Source organism: Asterias rubens, chromosome 15, assembly GCF_902459465.1.
Source record: "Asterias rubens chromosome 15, eAstRub1.3, whole genome shotgun sequence".
Classification (NCBI taxonomy): Eukaryota; Metazoa; Echinodermata; class Asteroidea; order Forcipulatida; family Asteriidae; genus Asterias; species Asterias rubens.
In genome coordinates, this window is record NC_047076.1 from 2323874 (window position 1) to 2344231 (window position 20358).

The following is a 20358-nucleotide window of genomic DNA, read 5'->3' on the forward strand; positions in this document are numbered from 1 at the left end:
GGTTTGTGCATGCAATGCATGCAGTACATGCAGTGCACTGGTTATAGGTCATTGCCCCGATGCAGTGCAAGTGCACAATTCATAAATTCATTGTTAGATCGGTTTACATAAAACGAGTACATTACCATGGCTTCTGCCCCGACAAAATAATATCAGGGAAATTTATAAACCACCCTTACCAAAATCGCGTAATATAAAAATTATTATGACAAAATAACTATAAATATTTAATATTTCCACATCTTATTGCCTACGACCATACTACGTTGAATACACCGGTTCTCGTCAGAACACCGCAGTTAAGCAGCGTCGGGCCTGGTCAGTACTTGGATGGGAGACCGCCTGGGAATACCGGGTGTCGTAGGCTTTTGATCATTTTTAATTACACTTATTTTTAATTACACATAACAGGTTAATTTTTCTCTACCCATTTAGTGGCGAGCACAAATACAAATGATACATTTCTTTACAGGCAGTGGACACTATTGGTAATTACTCAAAATAATTATTAGCATGAAACCTTTCTTGGTGACGAGTAATGGGGAGAGATTGATGGTATAAAACATTGTGAGAAACGGCTCCCTCTGAAGTGCCATAGTTTTGAAAAAAAAAAGTAATTTTCCACGAATTTGATTTCGAGACCTCAGATTTAGAACTTGAGGTCTCGAAATCAACCATCTAAACGCACACAACTTCGTGTGACAAGGGTGTTTTTTTCTTTCTTATCTCGCAAGTTTGATGACCGATTGAGCTCAAATTTTCACAGGTTTGTTATTTTATACATAATATGTTGAGATACACCAACTGTAAAGGCTAGACTTTGACAATTACCAATAGTGTCCACTGCCTTTAAAACGAACCAAGTCACTGCTTCCTGTGATAAGCCCAGTTTTTTGTCTTTCGAGAAAGAAACAAAATAAGTTAAACATAAAATTCCGAGGACTTTTTACCTCCATGCACTAACTTACAGCAGTCCATATCCTGGCCATCGCTTCCCAAATAACAAACAAAGGTGAACATACTGTTTTCGGTTAAATTAAACCTTCTTGACAAATACCAATTCAATTCAATTCAATTCAACTCAATTCAAAGTGGTCCGTATTTAACTGCGTTAAAAGTGCAAAAAATGATTCTATAACTACTGGACAAAGCCTGAACATCTTACGCCACACCTCGAGGTTCGTGAATAACGCCAGAGTTCTGCCGTTGAGCCCACGTACATAACCACCTTTGACTCCGCATCATCACATGACCTTAATGAGATTCACAGTTAAATCCAACGTATACATGCTTATACATGTACACCAATACATGTCCTTCGGATAAGGACAGGGGAATAATAGTCTGACAGTGCATGCGCACTAAAATGTTGTATTAGTCGCCGTTAGAGGGCGCAACATCGACCGCCTGGAGGTCGGACTAGATACCAAACCTGGTCATTGCTTTATGTGGAACGCAATAGACTGCTTTTACTGTGGCCCCGAAGTTAGCGTGCGGTAAGGAGAAACAAAAACAAAATCGCCGGCGGGACTGGGTTCAAATAATTTCGGTTCAAAACAGTGATTATCTCTTTTCCAGTTATTAGTATTGCGATAACGCGCACCAATCCGATCCAGACTAGCCCTTCGTCTAGTTACTGAATCACAATTTCTTGATTTGTGCATTTTATAATCGGGCGTTAAAGACAGTGGACACTATTGGTACTAGTCTTCGCAATTGGTGTATCTCAACATATGCATGAAATAACAAACCTGTGAAAATTTGAGCTCAATCGGTCATCGAAGTTGCGAGATAATAATGAAAGAAAAATAACCATTGTAACACGAAGCTGTGTGCGTTGAGATGGTTGATTTCGAGACCTCAAGTTCTAAATCTGAGGTCTCGAAATCAAATTCGTGGAAAATTACTTCTTTCTCGAAAACTATGGCACTTCAGAGGGAGCCCTTTCTCACAATGTTTTATACCATCAACCTCTCCCCATTACTCGTCACCAAGAAAGGTTTCATGCCGATAAATATTTTGAGTAATTACCAATAGTGTCCACTGCCTTTAAACTAAAGATTCTGAGAGATTGGCTCCTGTAAGCCTGGCGTTACGGTTGACATCCCCTTGTGGGAGGTTGCCGAGTTCCCTTGACGAAAAGGTAATCTTAACAAACCTCATTGCCGCCAAGGTCAAACACGTGGAATTCGAAACTCTCAGACCTCATAGAGGGCGCTGGTCGGTCTTAATATTCTTGTTGGGTCATTTTCAAGAACAAAATCAAACGACGGGTTTAAACACCCTTTTCAATAAACTACCGACGCGTCAGCCAATGACTACGACAGTAAAACAATAATAACTTTAGTATTGTTAAATTACCTTTTTTAATAGATGTTTGCTCTCAATTTGCATAAAGAAATATATTTTGAGTTTTATAATTACACACCAATGTGTTTTAAAGGCAGTGGACACTATTGGTAATTACTCAAAATAATTATTAGCATAAAACCTTACTTGGTGACGAGTAATAGGGAGAGGTTGAGGGTATAAATATTGTGAGAAAAGGCTCCCTCTGAAGTGACATAGTTTCGAGAAAGAAGTTAATTTCCACAAATTTGATTTCGAGACCTCATAAGTATTTAGAATTTGAATTCTCGAAATCCAGCATCTGAAAGCACACAACTTCGTGTGACAAGGGTATTCTTATCTCACAACTTCCACGACCGATTGAGCTCACATTTTCACAGGTTTGCTATTTTATGCATAACCCTAACCCTAACCCTAACCCTAACCCTAACCCTAACCCTAACCCTAACGAGTGAGAAGACTGGTCTTGGAAAATTACCGATAGTGTCCAATGTCTTTTAGCACCTTCACAGGAATTCGGGAAAGTATTGAGTAAATAAAGTAGTTGAAAATAATTTTTAAAAAGTAAATGATTTGTACATATCAAAATCAAAAGATACAAGGATCGGTTTAAAATCGATCCAAATAATTAAGAATTAAAGTATGATTCTTATAGAAATCAAGTTAATTGGTTCCCCACCACTTGTTAAAAAGTAGTCAAGACCAGTACACCCGAGGCCAAGACCCATCAAGATCCGTCTTAGGACCGACAAGACTGTTCAGTAGTTGGTCCTTCCGGTGGAATACATTGATCTCTAAAATGGCGATCAATGGGGGACTTTTGGGACGCTTGGTGGCATCAGACTTACTTAGGTAAAATCCATTGTTCTCAGTGATGTGAACATCCTTATAACTACGTTAACAATGGACATTTACCTGGCAAGTCTGCTGCCACCAAGAGTTCAAAAGTCTCCATTGAATATTCCTTTACAGTTTGACTCCTGAGATGGCGGACATGATAGGTGCGCGTATGAGTGCGCTACCATCGTGATAGATTACCCTTCCCCTCTAGCGCAGAGACTGGGCGATGTGCCGACCGCCGTCTACTGGTAGGATTTCCCCCGTTGTGAAGCTGGCATCATCGGACACGAGGAAAGCCACACACATGGCGACATCATCCACGGTGCAAGCTCGCCCCAGTGGGTGCCAACGCCTCCCCTCCTCCTCAAGCTAGTAAAACATGAGCAGATACCATTTAAGGGGGAATTCCAATGGAAAGGTGGGCAGATGTCAGGTAGACTTGATTGTCGACCCTGTTTTTTTGTGTCACCGATTAGAGGTTGCTTCGTCGACTGTTTGGGGGGTGGCTTGGAAGGACAGAGTAAGTCTACACATCTGGATCCAAACCACTGATCTCTATTTATTAAACCGACTGAGTATACTAGAGATCAGTGATCGAAATAGGTTCTTTACAATCATATCAGATATGTAGACTAAAGCCCAGTTCATACTTCCTGCGAATGCGAAGCGAATGTTGATGTCAAAAAATCGCTAGAATAGTCGCAGCAGTCAACTTTGATCAACTCACATGCGATTATCGCTGCAAAAGGAAGGTTGTTAGGTAAAATTCTTGTCAAATTCGCATCATTCGCATTCGCAGGAAGTATGAACTGGGCTTTGCTCTGTCCTTCCAAGTCGGCCTCCAAAAGAGTCACCAATTAGAAGGTGATACATCAACTCTCTTTGGGGCTGACTTGGAAGGACCATGAAGGACTGGGCAAGTCTATGCATAATCGAAACAGGTTCGTTTTGATCAGATGTTTGTGTGATACAGATCTCTTTTCTCCAGTATTTCGTGTTGCAGTTGGGGTAAAACGAGTTCCTTTCAATACAATTTTTATTACGACTTTTATACTGGCGACTGATTTCTGTACAAGACCTATAAATAATTTTGTAATTCAACAGAGGGCGCCTTACCACATTTGTGGTCTCTTCTGCGCTTGTTGTTGTTTAGTCTTTGTGCAAGACGTTTCTCGTTCCCTTTTCACGCACACCGCGGCCAGTTCACCGACAGCGCGCGCACTGACTCACCTGACTTATAGTCCACTCACTTTCTCCGGGGCGGTGAGTGGACTATAAGTCAGGTGAATCGGTGCGTGCGCTGTCGGTGAATTGGCCGCGGTGTGCGTGAAAAGGGAACGAGAAACGTCTTGCACCAAGACTAGTTGTTGATAGATGGCAGAGGGCTACACAATTTAGTTTGTTTGAAAACATACAACAATGCTTACATTTTCATCCGTTGGATTCCACTTGGGAGCAGCTTTCTGGTAAATTGGAGTTACAGTCAGACCAGGACTATGACAAGAACGGGAAAATGAAAGAGTTTAAATTAAAAAGATCCACAACAAACTTTTACTTCTCGTCACACTTCGAGGCTCGTGAATTACGCGCCAGCAGAGTTGCACGTCTGATCGATCTTGCATCGCATCCATACCAATACCTGTCCCTTGAGGATGAGATCAGGGGACCAGTCTACACACAAGTTTGAATACATTACAACGCTTGGTGGCCAATTTCATTTGTTTTTCTTTTCTGTCGTCTGCTCCGCGACTTCGACTGCCCCGTGAATAGTCGTTGGCCGCAAAGAACATGTTACACAATGGCTTTACCGAAGCTACCATTGGGACACGGCTTTTGTTTATGAACATGCACACATTTTTTTGAGAATAATTTTCAGAATAACTCTGCTGCCACCTAGCGTCCACGAATGTTCCAATAAAATGTTTTTAAATTAAACTTATATGACTGTTTACCCACAGACATAAAGAATATCTGTGTGTTTACCTCACTGCATTGACTCGTATCTGCTGGTCAGCAAGCTCTGTGGGTTCCAAATAAAACAAATTGATTTTTAAAAGCAACAAATAAAACCGGGAAAAGTAGGCCCTGGAACAAATTAGTGCAAAGGATTAATATAGACGGGCAAAGATTGATAGAGAAAAACACGCGACCACAAGCAAAATGGCGCCCGATCGTGCAATTATGGGTAACATTTCATGGAACTGCCAAAGTGGAAAAAACTCGACACATAATTTCGCTAACAAGTATAAGGTTACCAGTGTATGATTACCAGTGTAATTTATGACTGAGGTCTATCCAACTCAATTTTGCTCATCAGCAGAGAGCAATTATTTATTTCCTCCGTGTTCTATAAAATTGTCCCATGGTAGCTTTATTTTGTGAAGTATGAGACTCACCGATTGCAACTGTTTTTGTAAAGTGATCTACAGCTGCTTTGGTCATTCCGTATCCAAGAAGACCGGGAGACTACGGGAAGAGAAAACAAACTAATGTTTATTGTTAGACAGAGGGCGCCCTGCGAATCAATCCAAAACATAAAACATAAAGGTCAATTTTCTAATAAAACGTGGCCTATACAGAAGATAATAACAAAATATTGTCAGTTTTAAATGTCCCGGAAAATTAGGAAAACACACGCAATCAAAGGGAGGGACTGAAAACATAATCACTATGTAAATTAATGGCCCTCACCAGGATTCGAATTTCACAGAGCAATGTTTTTATGACAGCACGGCAAAAACAACTGAGTTAACAGTGGATGGCAAGTTGGTTTACGTACATACTACATTATACTATCATACATACTATATTATATTACACCACACATATTTGTATACTATACCACACTTACTATAACATACTACTACAAAGATGCCTCTGAAGACGTTCCGGTTTTTTTGAAAAAAATCCTAAGGCCATCTACCCAACTCATATTATATACTCTCTTAATATTAATTTAAATTTTTGGTTTTTACCCATATACACCGATGTGTGTAGCACTGTATACTCAGTACTTTCCCGAGTCCTGTAAAAAAAATCACAGGCATTTTACTCGGGTTGGATTCGAACCCACGACCTTTGCAATTCTAGAGCAGTGTCATACCAACTAGACCACCGAGATATGGGTAAATTAATATGTATATGGGTACAAACCAAAAATTTAAATTAATATTCTTTATCCAGATGCAAATTTAACATCTACTCTCTTAATGTAAGAGTGAAAAAGCACTCTTTGAAGAGCCAATAGACAACTCTTTTTCGAGTGGTCTTCCACTCTTTGAGATTGAAGTTTGCATCTTTTTGAGTGATTTTTCACTCTGTCCTGGAGTGAAACCTCTAAAACTGTGAAATAACCACCACTCTTTTTGAAGAGCCATATAAGGGACAGCTCGAAAAGTAAAGAGTGGTGTTTTTAACTCTTTTACATTAATTAGAGAGTAATACATTACTTACCGCTCTTTTACTTGAAGTACTGGACACATTGACAATCGAACCTTAAAGTAAGTAAAGAGAAATTCCGTTTACAACAACCCCCCAAACAAACACAAGGCACATTAAAGCCAGTGGACACTATTGGCAATTACTCAAAATAATTATGAGCATAACACTTTTCATGATTACGAGTAATGGGGAGAGGTTGATGATATAAAACATTGTGAGAAACGGCTCCCACTGAAGTGCCATAGTTTTCGAGAAAGAAGTAATTTTCCACGAATTTGATTTCGAGACCTCAGATTTAGAACTTGAGGTCTCGAAATCAACCATCTAAACGCACACAACTTCGTGTGACAAGGGTGGTTTTTTCTTTCATTATTATCTCGCAAGGTCGATGACCGATTGAGCTCAAATTTTCACAGGTTTGTTATTTTATGCATATGTTGAGATACACTAACTGTGAAGGCTAGTCTTTGACAATTACCAATAGTGTCCACTGCCTTTAAGTATAAGTAAGTAAGTAAGGTTAGTGGTGACATGGCGACACCATGTAAAATATTGGTTTGTGAGTATCAGGGGTGCGATGAAAAGAGCCGGTTCGTTATGCTCGGTTTCGGTCAGTATGCTTTGGCAATCTTCTGGAGAATACTGGACTCTGTTGTGTCTGTTAGAAGACAGTCGGAGCAAACTGCCCGAAACGTCGATTAACAAACCGGCTCTTCTGAGAGCCACCACAACTCACAAAAGATATGATTAACATGATGTCACCGCAAACCTTACTTTACTTCGTATTTTTCTCAGCCTTACCACACAAACTTAACTTAGACAAAGTTTACAATAAAATTATTTTGCTATGAAGAAAGATTACACATAAGGCGATTCTGAAACTTGTTATAGCGCCCTCTTTAGTTAAAATTAGCACACATTATTCAAAGACAGGGCATTAAACAATACCTTTTGTTTTAGCGAGATGAGATGTAAAATGCTTTGTAACCAAGAACATGGAACGGATGTTGCCGGACACCAGTGCATCTAGCTGGTCCACTGTCGTCTCCAAGAGACCACCGTAGGAAAGTACTCCTGCACTGTTTACCTTATTACGTAATCGAGATAGAAACAAAGTCTTAACAAAATAACAACAACATATTATGATAATCGTTTATGCAGAAACGATTCTCAGATATTGTTGAATCCCTCTTTCTCTATGAAACCATATTCCTTCAAAGGCACTGGACAGTGGTCACTACTAAAAATAATTGTTAGTAAGCATAAGAACTTACTTGGTAACGAGCAATGGAGAGCTGTTGATAGTATAAAACATTGTGAGAAACGGCTCATTCTGAAGTAACTTTTTGAGAAAGAGGCAATTTCTCACTCAAATATTAAAATACTTCATGCCTGAAGCCTCTTAGTAGGCACCTGACAACACACAATATTGTGCATTTTTTTTTTTAATATACATTATTGTCGTGCAACTTCGGTGACCAATTGAGTCCAAATGTTCACATTTTGTTATTTTAAGCATTCTGATGGTTAAACACCACCTGAGAACACTGGTTTTAGACAAACCAAAGGCGTCCATTGCCTTTAACCCGAGCTGAAGCGCAGACAACGCAATGGAAGTCACCGGGCGGGGATGATTGGGGGGGGGGGGGGGGGGTCCAGCGAGACATGGCCGGAATTTTGCAGAAGTCTGTGAGTGATTGACTTATCTTACACAAATAAGTCACATAAAACACTTACCAAAATATGAAGTTTTGGGAAATTTTCTATTGTCTTCTTAACAAGTTCCTTGACATCTCTTTCCAAAGTCAGGTCTGCTTTGACGATCAGAATCTGTTATTATGGAAATAAAGGTATGGCATTTAAAGGCGCTGTAGACGTTTGGTAATTACTCAAAATATATTAGCATATAACGAGCAACGGAGAGCTGTTGATAATATGAAACATTGTGAGAAACGACTCCCTCTGAAGTAACGTAGTTTTCGAGAAAGATGTAATTTATCACTAAAATAATAGAAGACTTCTGGCCAGAAGCCTTTTATTCCAATCTGAAAGCACGATATTTTGTACAAATTCTTTTACAATTTAATTGCAAATTCAATGACCAATTGAGTACAAACTTTCACAGCCTTGTTATTGTATGTATATGTTGTGATACACAAAGTGAGAATACTGGTATTTGACAACAAACGTGTTCAGGCCTTTAAACCAATAACTACGACACGATGGTATAGGATTTCACCGTGGTTTTCCAGACTAATTAATAAACAGCCAGACATTCAATATAAATAATGAAAATAAAATATTCGGTTTTTATACAGCGCTACACCATAAGGGCGTCTCAAAGCACTTCCACATTATTAGACCTGGTCACTGGGCCTTAAATCATTCCTTAAACCATCTCAGCTCCCTGGGGATTATACAGCCTGTGGCCACCAAATATGTAGCGCACTAAGCTAAACCAACCACAAGAACCATCTCTGCCCTCACACAGGTACCCATTTACTCCTGGGTGGAGAGAAGCATTTAGTTAAGTGTTTTGCTCAAGGACACAAATATCTCGACCGGGATTCGAACCCACACTCTGCTGAACAGAAGCACCAGAGCTTGAGTTCGGTGCTCAATTTAAACAACATACATCTTACCCTATAGCTATATAAACCACTAAAACTACGGTCTTTTGAGCTGTTGATGCATTCAATTTCGATCTCGTGCACACACAATTGTGTGTACTTTCTCACTCAGATTCAATTCGGTCATTCTATTTCTGCATACAGAACGCTACACCTTTTCGTAAGTTGAATGTCTACTTCCTAATTGTATGGTTGACTAGCTCGTTCTACTGGCTTTATGATTCAAGACTTGGAGATGAGAAGCAAAAAGGAAGCCAACCTTGTCGGCGTCTAGTCCCTTGTCTTCGCATGCAGCCTGCACCAATCGTAGGTTGTCATCATTTCGACCAACTAGCACCACACTACACCCAAGAGTGGCAAGATGGCGGGCAATACCTGCACCAATACCAGAACTTGCCCCTGAAACAAGATTAAAACGTTGAACTGTAAAGCGACAAACAATTTCATGCAAACGTAGGCTTTGCTGGCACTGAAATATTTATAAATACCAACCACGAAAGCGTCAAAGTTGGAAGAAAAACAAAAACAGCTTTTTTTTACAAAGGCTTTAAAGTAAATGTTTACCTTTGTTAACATGTATAACTCCACTAATTAATAACCATAAAAACTTACTTGGTAAGAGCTATATGGAGAGCTGCTGCTAATTTAAAAAAAACATGCTTTTTGAAAAAACACCATTTGAAGTAATGTAGTTGATGAGAAAATTGTGTTATTTCCACCGAAAGCACACGGTTCTATGTAAAGGCATACCAGGAAGAAAACATAGACATGCAGAACATCGGTGGAGCTGAAGGCAGGAATTAATATTTCTCTTAAAAGATGGCAGATCATAGGATGAGGGGAAACATGCACTCAGGCAAGGAGCTCCAAAGAGATGCAGTACGAGGGAAAAAGCTACTGGAGTAGCTCTTTGTTCTACATCTCGGCACAGCAACGGTATAAGGATGAGAACAAGCAGAAAGCCTGGTCTCACGCTCAAACACCCTGTCGGGAGGAACAAGGTTGGATATACTGGTGGAACATTTACTATACCTGTAAAAACAGACATAGGCTTGCTACAGACCTCGACATAATCAGATGTGCAAGCCACCATATTGTTATAGAAACCCCGTCCACTATTCAAGAACATGCATGTAGACTTACCTGTGACGACCGCAACTTTTCCGTTCAGAAAAAAACTCATTTTTGGAGGCAGTTTCGGCAATTTGAGACAGAGAGGATCTTATACCACGAGGTTTTGTTCCAGGTTCTGTACAAAGTCTCTAAACGTACGGAGAATACATCTAATATTATACATGTAGATGTATCCGCGGTAAATAGCCTTTATGACAACACATATGGGCCTACCCGTATAATTCACGAGCCGCATTATTAGTCACACGCTTTCTGGTACCAGCAAAATGAATGCAACACTGGTGCTCCTTACATAATATTTGATAGTTAGTAGGTCAAGACAATAAATTATGCATTTATCTTGAGTTCAACCCCCCCCCCCATAAAATAAACACACCCCAAAAATAAATAAAAAAATAACTTGAAATTAAAATTAAACATTGTTTGCATACTTTAAACTAAAATAAAGTATATCCATGATTGTTTGCTTAAGTTGTTTCCAATAAATTCAACACTATTTTTGAATAGGTGTGTGACATTGTAACAAACATTGTGCCCATCTGTTTTTTGTTTTGCTTTGCTTTGTTACATCCATTACTGTTATTAGATACGGGGAACATGACCAAGATGGCGGTATCATGATTAACGTTGATCTATGTGGCCACCACGGACGCCATTTTGAAACACTCGAAGCAGCGTGGAGCAGAAGACACCGAAAGTAAGTTTTCTCATGTCTGTGATTTGATTTGATTGGTCCGAGGTGATATTTCTGTCAGCTGCACCCGCATCACCTCAGACCAATCAAAACACAGATATAGAAATCTTATACATCACTGCACATGGGTCATTCCATGTCAGACCAACACACTTTTTTACCGCATGTCTTCCGATTTTGATAAAAATTGCTGTGATTGTAGGTCCTTATGAGCAATGAATGCACAGCAATTTTTAGCCCGATCGGACTTACCATGTGGTCAGGGCAGAAACCACTAAAATCTGACATTGTAAGGGTAAAATACCACCTTTTTGGTAAAAATATGTCATAACCATGTCAATTATCATCACATATATGCAAATTTGGTATCAAAATGATGAGAATTGCATGCTCAAATCAGTTCTTTTGTCAAAAATAAATTTTCTGAAATGAAGGTCACTGTAATCTTTAATATGTTATCGTGACCTTTGACCCAGTTTTTGAAATAATGTATCATTCCCAAAATCAATGAAATAAAAATCTTTTGATAGAGCATGTCTTCCTCTACCAGAATCCACTAAGAAACAGTTGGGCTCTTCAAAATTTACAACTTTATGACTATTTTTGTACAAGTACCGTGATCTTTAATATGTTATCGTGACCTTTGACCCAATTTGTGAAACAATGCATCATTCCAAAAATCAACAAAATAAAAATCACTTGATAGAACATGTTTTCCTATATCACAATCAACCAAGAAACAACTGGGCTCTTCAAAATTTACAATTTTATTACCATTTTTGTACAGTTGTTAGGTCACAAACTAGTCAATTTATATACTTTACATAATAAATCCACCAACAAACCTCACTCTTCTGTTTCTAAAGTTACTTAAAGTGTTCATGGTTTGCGATTTGTTTCTTGTTGAGGGCTGATGTGGTTTAATCAGAATCAGAATTTAAACTATCAGCAGTGACACACCCAGGATTTATTATTTTTTGGGGGTGGGCCATATTTTCCCCACAAATTTCTTTCGAAGATTTTAAAACAAAAAATCAAAACAAATCAAACAAACAAATTGAATACCTTGGAGGGGCTGGGATCAATCCCCAAGACCCATCGTCCCCCACCCCCCCCCCCTTTCGGGTGCACCACTGTGATTATTAGTGATCCCAGTTAGAGATTACATCAAGGTTGAGATGGAGAAGCTGTCTGCCTTTCTTCAGTAGATCACAAACTTATGCAGTCTTACTTTAACCCCCTGTGATGAATCTTGAACAACAAATTAATGCATAGTAACTTTCTGAGAAATCCTCAAGAACAATTTGTTCACCATGCTGCAACTCTGACTTCAGTGCCCATTTTAATAGAGCTGCTCAGCAGCAGATTTTGTGCCAACTGTGCGATTTCCATTTAACCGTATAGCACACGAAAAGGCATGCTAACCTTCCGATGAAGTCAGAGTTGCAGGGTTTCAAGATAATGATAGTGGAAAGCTTCCCTTCAAATATTACTAACTGAGGTCCTTTAGTTTTTGAGAAATTGGTAAAACAAGTCACAAACTAATTTCCGGGAAGACGACAATTATTTTAGCATGTAAAATCCCCTTAACCAGTTATGATATTATACCATAATCATAGCAAAACTGGTTAATACGGTTTTACATGCTAAAACCGAGACGAAAATTATTTCTTGTTTTAATCATTTCTCAAAGATCCACAGCACCTCAGTAAGTAAAATTTCAAGGGAAGCTTTCTACTATCACAATCTTCAAACTATTTAAGTTTAAATGTAAATCTGTGGACATTGTGTTTTGTTAACTGCTGCAACCCTAGTGTTTGAAAATCTTAACTTTGGGCTGGTAAAGCTCTGTGTATTAATTTTTTATTTCCCTTTCTTGACGAGACGTTCTTTGGAAAATGCAGTAGATTTCGTTGTTCCATGTTTGATGAATGAAAGTTCAAGGCACTGGACACGTTCGGTAATTGTCAACAACTCTGGTTACTGGTTGCTAAAGGACCCAAGTAATCTTAGACAGTAGCTGGGCATGCAAAGAAGTCACTTTAGATGAAAGTATTGGGAATTGTACGTATTACTTGTAAACAATAAATAATCATATTGTGTAAGTACTTTTGGCATGTTTGTTTTTGCTGCACTGTACGTTCAATACTCTTTTGTACATCATGTACTGTCATCAAAAGTTCAGTTGTTATTTCAAACTCAACATGTCTGGCGTTAGCAAACATGCAGACATGGTTTTTCCCCAGTTTAAGAAACGTGTTGAAAATTACACGCATGGCTACATGTGTATTGATCAAATACTACATTATTAGTCATGGTTCGTTCTGGGCGTTGATTTTTTTTTATGCAGTGATGTTTGACCCCCCCAAAAAGGCACAACAAAGCTTTCTTGCGTCAGATCACAAGCAAAAAAAAACACCACATTATATTTGCCATACAGACGCTGTACTCGTTTGTAGAATCACACAGTATTTTCGAGTCGTTCCGTTGGCCGTTCCAGTGCACTGTTGACCGTCACTATCAGAGGTACACCCACAAAATGACAAAAATGTTCACTGCGTCTTCGTGTCGTCGTCGTACTGCAACGACTACATGTGTTGTCGTAAATGTTCAATGGAATCAATTGACCAATTGGCTGCCCCCAACTACTACATATTATTCAAGTCCGCGCGACCTGTCATTAAAGAAATTGAGAAAGATCCCCAACTCTTGTACAATGCCACATACAAAAGATCATTAGTGACACTCACCAAGCTTAGCAGCAGAACAAATAACTCCTCGAAAACTTCCCCTTTCTTTAGACGTTCTTTGGAAAATACAGTAGATTTTGTAATTTTGTATTCCATTGATGAATGAAAGTTAAGGGCACTAATTCTGAGGTCTCGAAATCAAATTCGCGGAAAATTACTTCTTTCTCGAAAACTCCCTGTGATGAATCTTGAACAACAAATTAATGCATAGTAACTTTCTGAGAAATCCTCAAGAACAATTTGTTCACCATGCTGCAACTCTGACTTCAGTGCCCATTTTAATAGAGCTGCTCAGCAGCAGATTTTGTGCCAACTGTGCGATTTCCATTTAACCGTATAGCACACGAAAAGGCATGCTAACCTTCCGATGAAGTCAGAGTTGCAGGGTTTCAAGATAATGATAGTGGAAAGCTTCCCTTCAAATATTACTAACTGAGGTCCTTTAGTTTTTGAGAAATTGGTAAAACAAGTCACAAACTAATTTCCGGGAAGACGACAATTATTTTAGCATGTAAAATCCCCTTAACCAGTTATGATATTATACCATAATCATAGAAAAACTGGTTAATACGGTTTTACATGCTAAAACCGAGACGAAAATTATTTCTTGTTTTAATCATTTCTCAAAGATCCACAGCACCTCAGTAAGTAAAATTTCAAGGGAAGCTTTCTACTATCACAATCTTCAAACTATTTAAGTTTAAATGTAAATCTGTGGACATTGTGTTTTGTTAACTGCTGCAACCCTAGTGTTTGAAAATCTTAACTTTGGGCTGGTAAAGCTCTGTGTATTAATTTTTTATTTCCCTTTCTTGACGAGACGTTCTTTGGAAAATGCAGTAGATTTCGTTGTTCCATGTTTGATGAATGAAAGTTCAAGGCACTGGACACGTTCGGTAATTGTCAACAACTCTGGTTACTGGTTGCTAAAGGACCCAAGTAATCTTAGACAGTAGCTGGGCATGCAAAGAAGTCACTTTAGATGAAAGTATTGGGAATTGTACGTATTACTTGTAAACAATAAATAATCATATTGTGTAAGTACTTTTGGCATGTTTGTTTTTGCTGCACTGTACGTTCAATACTCTTTTGTACATCATGTACTGTCATCAAAAGTTCAGTTGTTATTTCAAACTCAACATGTCTGGCTTTAGCAAACATGCAAACATGGTTTTTCCCCAGTTTATGAAACGTGTTGAAAATTACACGCATGGTTACATGTGTATTGATCAAATATTACATTATTAGTCATGGTTCGTTCTGGGCGTTGATGTTTTTTTATGCAGTGATGTTTGACCCCCCCAAAAAGGCACAACAAAGCTTTCTCGCGTCAGATCACAAGCAAAAAAAAAAAAACACATTATATTTGCCACCCAGACGCTGTACTCGTTTTAAAAATCACACACATATTTTCAAATCGTTCCGTTGGTCGTCTCTAGTGGGTGTTGACCGTCACTATCAGAAGTGTTACACCGACAAAAATGACAACCATGCTCATCACAGCACTGTTGATGGTGACCGTCTTCGTGTCGTCGTCGTACTGCGAAGCCTACTCATGCTGTCCTAAATGTTCAACCGAATCAATTAACCAATTCAATTACCTTCAACTACAACAGATTGTGTCTCAGCGATCTGTCATTGAAGAAATTGAACAAGATCCTCAACTCTTGTACAATGCCACATACCAGAGATCATTTGTGACACTCACCAAGCAGCAGAACCAGGAGATCCTAAGAAACTTCCCTGAAATATTTAGGGATCGGGAGTCATTCCTAAACACTTCCTCGACAGTCGGGACAGTTAGCCAGTCACCTGCAGGCGATGGAAGAACACGTCGATCAGTGTCTCAGCTCGTATGCCCGCCCATATTGGGATCTCAACCTCTTATTATAGCGCGTAAACCAAACGGAGATGTTGTTGAACTTGTGCAGGTATGTATATGTAATGGGTTTTCTTTGACTGCGGAATGGTCTCTTTTCTTTTTCTGGAATATTGATTTGTTACGCAGGAAAGCGGTCTCATCCAACGAACCTTTAGAAAAACTCAGATTTTACAATTCGGGAAAGGAAACTCAAACACTCGTATCTTTGAGATATCTTTCTTATAATTCAGAAAAAGGCTTCTATATACCGGGTGTCTCCAAAAAAAACTTAACACTTTTGAAATGGCTGCCGAATAATAAAATATACGATTCTGGGGGGGGGGGGGGAAGGGTTTAGATGTATGGATAGCTTATGGTCTCAACTTTCATATGACATCAACAGTCCGAAAATAATTCAAGCCTGCTGGGTGAGCACTGCTCACTTTTGTCAAGGATATGAAAATTAGGCTGCGCAGGAATTAGCCTTCCAATTTGTGAGCTTACAAAATTGTAGGTGATATGATAAACTCAGAATCAATACTGCTATCAGTTTGGGTTTGCTAAGTGAATTTTTATAATTTATTAACCATTTTTTGTATGCATGGGTGATGCTACTTGTGCAATTTCCATGTTACAAAATGTTTTTTTTTTCACATCTGTGATTTTGAATAAAAACCTTCACCCCACATTTCAGTTATTGTAAGATTTGTTGAACATTACATTGGTTTTTCTTAAAGGAACACGTTGCCTTGGATCGGTCGAGTTGGTCCTTGAAAAGCGTTCTGTAACCGTTTGTTATAAAATCTGTATGGTTAGAAAAATGTTGTAAAAGTAGAATACAATGATCTACACAAATATGCCTCGAAATTGCGTGGTTTTCTTTTTACTTCGTCGACTAACACTGTCGGCCATTAAATGGCCGACCGTGTTAGTTCGCGACGTACAATGAAAACCGTGTTATTTTGAGTGATACTTGTGTTGATAATTATATTTTACTTTTAAAACATCTTTCTAACCATATGCATTTCATAACAAACGGTTTCAAACGCTTTTTATAGACTAACTCGTCCGATCCAAGGCAACGTGTTCCTTTAATAACCAGATGAGGATTAAGTAAATTGATTATTCAAATACGGTTTGTTGAAAAAGGGAATGTCACAGATGTTGGCTACTTGTTCTTTAGGTTACACATTGACCTGAAGTAGCCGACATCTTGGATTGAATTTTGTAAGCTACAATTAAAGGACGTACTTCTCGCAAAGGGAAGACTAATTCCTGCGCAGCCTAACTTTCATACCCTTCACAAAAGTGAGCAGTGCTCACCCAATCATAAACTATTTTCGGACTTGTTGATGTCATATGAAAGTTCAGACCATAAGCTATCCATACACCTAAACCATTTCCCCCAGAATCATACACTTATTATTCGGCAGCCATTTCAAAAAGTGTATAGTTTTTTTTGAGACACACGATATCTTCAACATCGTTCTCTCCCCATCCGTCCATATAGGCTACCAATCATGATCATAAACTACAAGAAAAGGCAAAAATTTACTATTGTTTTTTGCAGATGTCTGGGCAAGGAATGAACCAGTGGATTTTGGAAGAAACCTGCCAGTTCCCGAACGACCCTACTCTCACCCATCTGAGATGTTGTTTAGTTGAGCGCCATGTGATTGCACTCTTCATTAATTTAAGCCAACTATCGCAGGGACTTTCTGCCAATGACTTTGACTTTGCGGATATCGTCGTACAGTGCTGTGCAACATTTAGAGACTAAATCCGAAACTCAAGGATTAACAAAACATGTTCTTAAGCTAATCCAAGCAGGATTAACAAAACCTGTTCTCAACTAATCTAAGCAGGATTAACAACACATTTAACAATAATTTGGGTATTTTCTGTTCCATTTCTTTATACTGTATTTTACATTATACACAATATATACAAAATACAAATAATAATATTATACTCTTTTCTTCAATAGTAAACAGCAGCTAAGCACAACAAAATTATGTTTTCTAGAATAAGGTTACCAGCCCAAAAAAAAATTGACATGTTCCATTTGTAACCGGTATCCTACTTATTTTTGCTAAGCAGAGCAAGATAATAAGCTGCTTAACCATTCAAAGAGCTGCTTCAGCAGAAAAGTTTTCTTACGAATTTTGTGCTTAGCAAAAATTAGCAGAATTCCAGCCAGAAAGGGTGCATGTGACATGGTGTTTTGTTGAGTAACTTTACTGTAGTAAGCATAATTTTGCTGTTTAATTAATAAGCAGCTCTAAGGGGCCCTGGTATAATTATGGGCTTGTAAACTTGTTTGAGGGAATGGATTTTACATACAGGGCTAGTCTGGCGCAACCCAGTTGGGCTGTTTTAGCTTTTTTGTATGAATTTTTCATTTCCCTTTCTTTAGACGTTCTTTGTAAAATACAGTAGATTTTGTAATTTTGTATTCCATTGTTGAATGAAAGTTAAAGGCAGTGGACACTATTGGTAATTACTCAAAATATACTCATAGTATAAAACCTTAATTGGTTATAAGAAATGGGGAGCTGTTGATAGTATAAAACACTGTGAGAAACGGCTCCCTCTGAAGTGACGTAGTTTTCGAGAAAGAAGTAATTTTCCACGAATTTGATTTCGAGACCTCAGATTTAGAATCAGAGGTCGAAATCAAGCGTCTGAAAGCACACAACTTCCTGTGACAAGGGTGTTTTTTCTTTCATTATTATCTCGCAACTTCGACGACCGATTCAGTTTAAATTTTCACAGGTTTGTTATATTTTATGCATTTGTTGAGATACACCAAGTGAGAAGACTGGTATTAATTAGACAATTACCAATAGTGTTCATTGTCTTTAAAGCCATTGGACACTTTCGGAACAGAATTTTTTTTAAAGTTTACAGATTTACAAATAACTTACAGGGTTTACAGAAGGTTATGGTGAAAGACTTATCTTGAAATATTATTCCATGAAATGCTTTACTTTTTGAGAAAACATTAGAACAATATCAATTCTCGATATCGAGAATTACGGATTTATTTTACGTGCGGAAACAAGGGTGGGTTTTCCCCTTATTTTCTCCCGACTCCGATGACCAATTGAGCCTTAATTTTCACAGGTTTGTTATTTTATATATATAAGCTGTCATACACCAAGTGTGGGCCTTGGATGATACTGTTTACCGAACGTGTCCAATGGCTTTAAAGGCACTTAGACACGTTAGGTAATTGTTAAGACCAATATTCTCACTTGGTGTATCTCAACATTATTATGCGTAAAATAGCAAACCTGTAAAAATTTGGGCTCAATTTGTCACCAAAGTTGCAAGAGACAACAATTATTTTTGAGTAATTACCAATAGTGTCCAGTGCCTTTAATATTGGGTTACCTCACTTAAGAAGCTTTTAATATAACTTTTTATTGTACACAGTTGAAACAAAAATAATTTAAAAAACTAAAAAAAAAAACTGGAGAAAATGAACATTGGTTAGGACAGTTCTTAACTCATTTCCAAAAACTTGCATTAAAAAACCTGATGAACACAATCAAAAATAAAAACCGAATTCGAATGGAGATTTGACAAGAATTTCCGAAACATGTGGTAGTAATAATAGTGGCTCGTTATAGCGCTCCTAGCAATCACTTGGTGACACTCATTGTGGGAAAAAAGGCACGTATCCTTCTTTTTTTTCAAAAAGTCGAGACGCTAAACATTTTTTACAAATTCTTGCCGAACAGGTGTCAGTAAACTTTTGATTGGAAAAATAGAATCGTACCAAGAACTGACTGATGTTATGGCGATCTAGTGAACACAATTGGCAAATCACTGCTCTTAAAAAATAGAGATAACTGCATAAAATAAAATAAATACCCGCTCTTTGGAAAAAGAACAAACAATGGGAGACTTTCTGGGACGATAGAGGGCAGCAGACTTACCGGGTAAATCCATTGTTCTCAGAATTATGCGCATGTTCAGAACTACGTAAACAATGGAAATTTACCCGGTATGTCTGCTGCCACCTAGCGTTGGAAAGTCTCCTATTGTACAAGGACATCCACTCTATTACAAAGGGACACTTTTGAGACGCTGAGCTGACAGCAGCAGGCATAAAGGTCCTGTTTTCAATCAATGTAACTGTTTAGTTTTTATGTTTTTGTAAATTCTGTATATTTTGTGTATGAATAGTGTTTTCTTTGAAAAGTCAAAAAAGTCAATCAATCAATCAATCAATTTATCAATCAATCAATCAATCAATCAATCAATCAATCAATCAATCACTCAATCAATCAATCAATCCATCAATCCATCAATCAATCAATCAATCAATCAATCAATCAATCAATCCATCAATCCATCAATCAGAGGAAATTTATATAGCGCCAACATCAACCAAAATTGTTCAAAGGCGCTCAAGACAGTAACATGAAATGAATTACAACACACTTGTTGGAAAAGATAACATTTGAGAAGTTTCTTGAAAATGTGAATAGTGTTAGAGCATCCTTGATAAGATTTGGAAGAGTTTTACATTTTTTGGGTCAGTATTGTGCGCGTAGGTTTAAGCACGCGCACAACTGGCGAGAACTGTGAAAAGGATTATTTACAGGACTCCCATTGAAATGTGCACATTTTACAAGAACTCTGATTGGT

At 38.2% G+C, this 20358-nt stretch overlaps 2 protein-coding genes and 1 non-coding gene across 3 annotated transcripts; 2 read left to right on the forward strand and 1 right to left on the reverse strand.

The window, feature by feature from the left end:
- Positions 1 to 248: 248 nt before the first annotated feature.
- Positions 249 to 367, forward strand: LOC117300423. Its single transcript, XR_004520174.1, has one exon. It is a non-coding gene; the product is annotated as a 5S ribosomal RNA (ribosomal RNA).
- Positions 368 to 2786: 2419 nt separating this feature from the next.
- LOC117300071 (3-oxoacyl-[acyl-carrier-protein] reductase FabG-like) lies at positions 2787 to 10522 on the reverse strand. The gene is made up of 9 exons (XM_033783749.1): positions 10404 to 10522; positions 9520 to 9659; positions 8368 to 8460; positions 7579 to 7717; positions 6643 to 6683; positions 5586 to 5655; positions 5173 to 5209; positions 4617 to 4683; positions 2787 to 3558 (listed from the first exon to the last, which is right to left on the reverse strand). Exons 1-9 carry the CDS (start codon positions 10441 to 10443, stop codon positions 3397 to 3399), a joined length of 789 nt encoding a protein of 262 aa, XP_033639640.1. The 5' UTR covers positions 10444 to 10522; the 3' UTR covers positions 2787 to 3396.
- Positions 10523 to 15166: 4644 nt separating this feature from the next.
- LOC117299802 lies at positions 15167 to 18211 on the forward strand. Its single transcript, XM_033783325.1, has 2 exons — positions 15167 to 15769; positions 17270 to 18211. The coding sequence occupies exons 1-2, from the start codon at positions 15320 to 15322 to the stop codon at positions 17477 to 17479; spliced, it is 660 nt and encodes a 219-aa protein (XP_033639216.1). The 5' UTR covers positions 15167 to 15319; the 3' UTR covers positions 17480 to 18211.
- The last annotated feature ends 2147 nt before the right edge of the window (positions 18212 to 20358 follow it).

Excerpts from the sequence above, each read along its gene's own strand:
- LOC117300071 (XM_033783749.1), bottom strand. The coding sequence starts at position 10,443 with ATGAGTTTTTTTCTGAACGGAAAAGTTGCGGTCGTCACAG. Across the intron at positions 5,656-6,642 it reads GTACTTCAAGTAAAAGAGCG|TCTCCCGGTCTTCTTGGATA; the intron begins GTAAGTAATGTA and ends CTCTTCCCGTAG. Across the intron at positions 5,210-5,585 it reads TACAAAAACAGTTGCAATCG|AGCTTGCTGACCAGCAGATA; the intron begins GTGAGTCTCATA and ends TGGAACCCACAG.
- LOC117299802 (XM_033783325.1), top strand. The coding sequence starts at position 15,320 with ATGACAACCATGCTCATCACAGCACTGTTGATGGTGACCGTCTTCGTG. Across the intron at positions 15,770-17,269 it reads ATGTTGTTGAACTTGTGCAG|ATGTCTGGGCAAGGAATGAA; the intron begins GTATGTATATGT and ends TGTTTTTTGCAG.